Raw genomic sequence first — 2,500 nt, 5'->3', positions numbered from 1 at the left:
GCACTCCAGCCCCTAAAGCCTAAACCCTAAACCCTAAACCCTAAACCCTAAACCCTAAACCCTCGGGACTTGCAGTTCGGGTGCAGTAAATGATGCGGCCCATAGAAGGGTCTGCGAGTTGCATGGAGGTCAAAATGGACATCATAGCCGCGGTCTTTCCTGCGTCCCCAAGCCCCAAACCCTAAACCCTAAACCCTAAACCCTAAACCCTAAACCCTAAACCCTCACGAAGTGTTTCGTCTGGAAGCCGCTCCGCCTGGCCGCCGCGTCAGCGCGGCGGCCCGCGCCGCGGCCCGCGCAGCGGACGGCTAGGCTTTACAGTTTAGGGATTAGGGTTTAGGGTTTAGGGTTTAGGGCTTAGGGTTTAGGGTTTAGGGTTTAGGGTTTAGGGTTTGCCTGTGCCAGTGGGCATTTCCAAAACTGCGTGCCCCTGCAGCTGCACCGCCCGCTGCACTGCGCGGATGTACGCGAACTGTTCGGGGTAAATGAAGTCATAGGGAAAGTAGACCTTCACGCCTTCCAGCTCAAACACCACCATTTTGCTGCTGCTGCTGCTGCTGCTGCTGCTGCTGCTGCTGCTGCTGCTGCTGCTGCTGCTGTTGCGGGGGCTGCTGCTGCTGCTGCTGCTGCTGCTGCTGCTGCTGCTGCTGCTGCTGCTGCTGGGGTGCCTGCTGCTGCTGCTGCTGCTGCTGGGGTGCCTGCTGCTGCTGCTGCTGCTGCGGTGGGGAGGTGCTGCTGCTGCTGCTGCTGGGGATGTTGCTGCTGGGGCTGCGAAGACGGGGGAGGCGAAGCTGCGGCGGACGGCAGCCCTACAGCTGCTGCTAGTGCCAGAGCTGCTGCTGCTGCTGCTGCTGCTGCTTCTGCTGCTGCTGCTTCTGTCGCGGAGAGGCAGGTTCACGCTGCTGCTGCTGCTGCCCTTGTTGCTGCTGACCCGGACGCTGCTGCTGCTGCTGCTGCTGCCGCGTTCGCACGAGCCACAGCAAAAAAGCAACCCCTTGGGTCCCTGCTGCTGCTGTTGCTGGTGTTGCTGCTGCTGTTCCTGCTGCTGTTGCTGTTGCTGCTGTTGCTGCTGTTGCTGCTGCGGTTGCTGTTGTTGCCGTTGCTGCTGCTGCTGCTGCTGCCGCTAGGACTCCTGTTGTTGCTGCAGCAGAGGCCGCAGCTCGTTGAGCCGCTCCCGTCCAGAAGTTCCTTCAGAGCTCCGCCAGCAGCAGGCATCTGCTGCTGCTGCTGCGGCTGCTGCTGCTACTGCTGCGGCTGCTGCCGACAGCGTCGGCTCGCTGCTGCTGCTGCAGCTGCTGCTGCTGCTCCTTCCCCTGCTCAGCGCAGGCTGCTGCATCGGTTCATTGTTGAGAGTCTCTGCCAAGACTTTAAAAGTTTAACGCTGCTGTTCCAGGTGTGGAAGGCAGCAGCAGCAGCAGCAGCAGCAGCAGCAGCAGCAGCGCGCATGCGCTGCAACTTTGCGCGTCTTGGGCCCCACACAACACTCTTATTCTCGTGGTTTTTCAAAAATAATGAATTGAAAATAAAATAAATTATAATTAAAAAGAAAATAAAGAAGATCGCCTCGAGAACAGCTGCTTCCAAACCCTAAACCCTAAACCCTAAACCCTAATCGCCAAACGCTCGCCGGTGAAGGAAGCAGATCTACTCCGTTAATGCAAAAAAATTCAAATTCAAAAACTTTTCTTTTTTATTTATTTAAATATTTCTTTTAATTTTATTAATAAAGTTTTATAATCCGGAAAATGCAGCAGCAGCGGCGGAGCTGTGTGGGCTCACGGCTTACAGTTGCTGCTGCAGCTGCTGCTGCAGCAGCACGAGCTGCAGCAATAGCTGCAGCAGCGACTGCAGCAGCAGCAACAGCTGCAGCAGTACCGGCGGCAGCAGCAGCAGCAATAGTTGCAGCAGCGACTGCAGCAGCAGCAACAGCTGCAGCAATACCGGCGGAAGCAGCAGCAGCAATAGCTGCAGATCAGTAATCACCAAATGACAAATCTCGAGCCTTCATCGTATCCACTGTTACTGCTGCTGCTGCTGCTGCTGCTGCTACTGCTGCTGTAACTGCTGCTGCTGCTGCTGCTGCTGCTGGTGTTAGCTTCCTCACTCCTTGTTTCCTCTTTTCGATTATCACGTTTTCCACTGCATGCAGTGCTGCTGCTGCTGCTGCCAGTTTTGCTGCCTGCACAAACTTAGGCACAGCTGCTGCTGCTGCTGCTGCTGCTGCTGTTGCTGCTGCTGCTGTCCTAACTTCTAAAACTTTGTTCATTTTGCCGTTGCTGCTGCCATTTGCATTATTGTCTTTACTATTATTTGCATTTCATTTAGTCTTTTTCTATTTTTGCTGCTTCTATTATTGTTTGCTGCTCTTGCTGCTGCTGCTGCTGCTGCAAGTGCCGCTATCCTTTGGTTGCTGCTGCTGCACTTCAAACTTGTTTCCGTTTCTCACTTCCCGCTAGGGTTTAGGGTTTAGGGTTTAGGGTTTGCTGGTGCTGCTGCTGCA

The 2,500-nt window shown here is 55.1% G+C and overlaps 2 protein-coding genes across 2 annotated transcripts; both read right to left on the bottom strand.

Annotated features, from left to right (window-relative positions):
* Positions 1-1,123: 1,123 nt before the first annotated feature.
* Positions 1,124-1,336, bottom strand: ENH_00039280 (hypothetical protein; the record flags this gene model as incomplete). Its single annotated transcript, XM_013580657.1, has 1 exon — positions 1,124-1,336. The coding sequence occupies one exon, from the start codon at positions 1,334-1,336 to the stop codon at positions 1,124-1,126; it is 213 nt and encodes a 70-aa protein (XP_013436111.1).
* Positions 1,337-1,972: 636 nt separating this feature from the next.
* On the bottom strand, positions 1,973-2,266 carry ENH_00039270 (hypothetical protein; the record flags this gene model as incomplete). Its single annotated transcript, XM_013580656.1, has 1 exon — positions 1,973-2,266. One exon carries the CDS (start codon positions 2,264-2,266, stop codon positions 1,973-1,975), a length of 294 nt encoding a protein of 97 aa, XP_013436110.1.
* Between the last annotated feature and the right edge of the window lie 234 nt (positions 2,267-2,500).

The sequence above is a fragment of the Eimeria necatrix genome, genomic scaffold (assembly GCF_000499385.1).
Source record: "Eimeria necatrix Houghton genomic scaffold, Enh_scaff289, whole genome shotgun sequence".
NCBI lineage: Eukaryota > Apicomplexa > Conoidasida > Eucoccidiorida > Eimeriidae > Eimeria > Eimeria necatrix.
The sequence above is the reverse complement of the archived record's forward strand: the minus strand, read 5'-3'. Positions and strand labels throughout refer to the sequence as shown.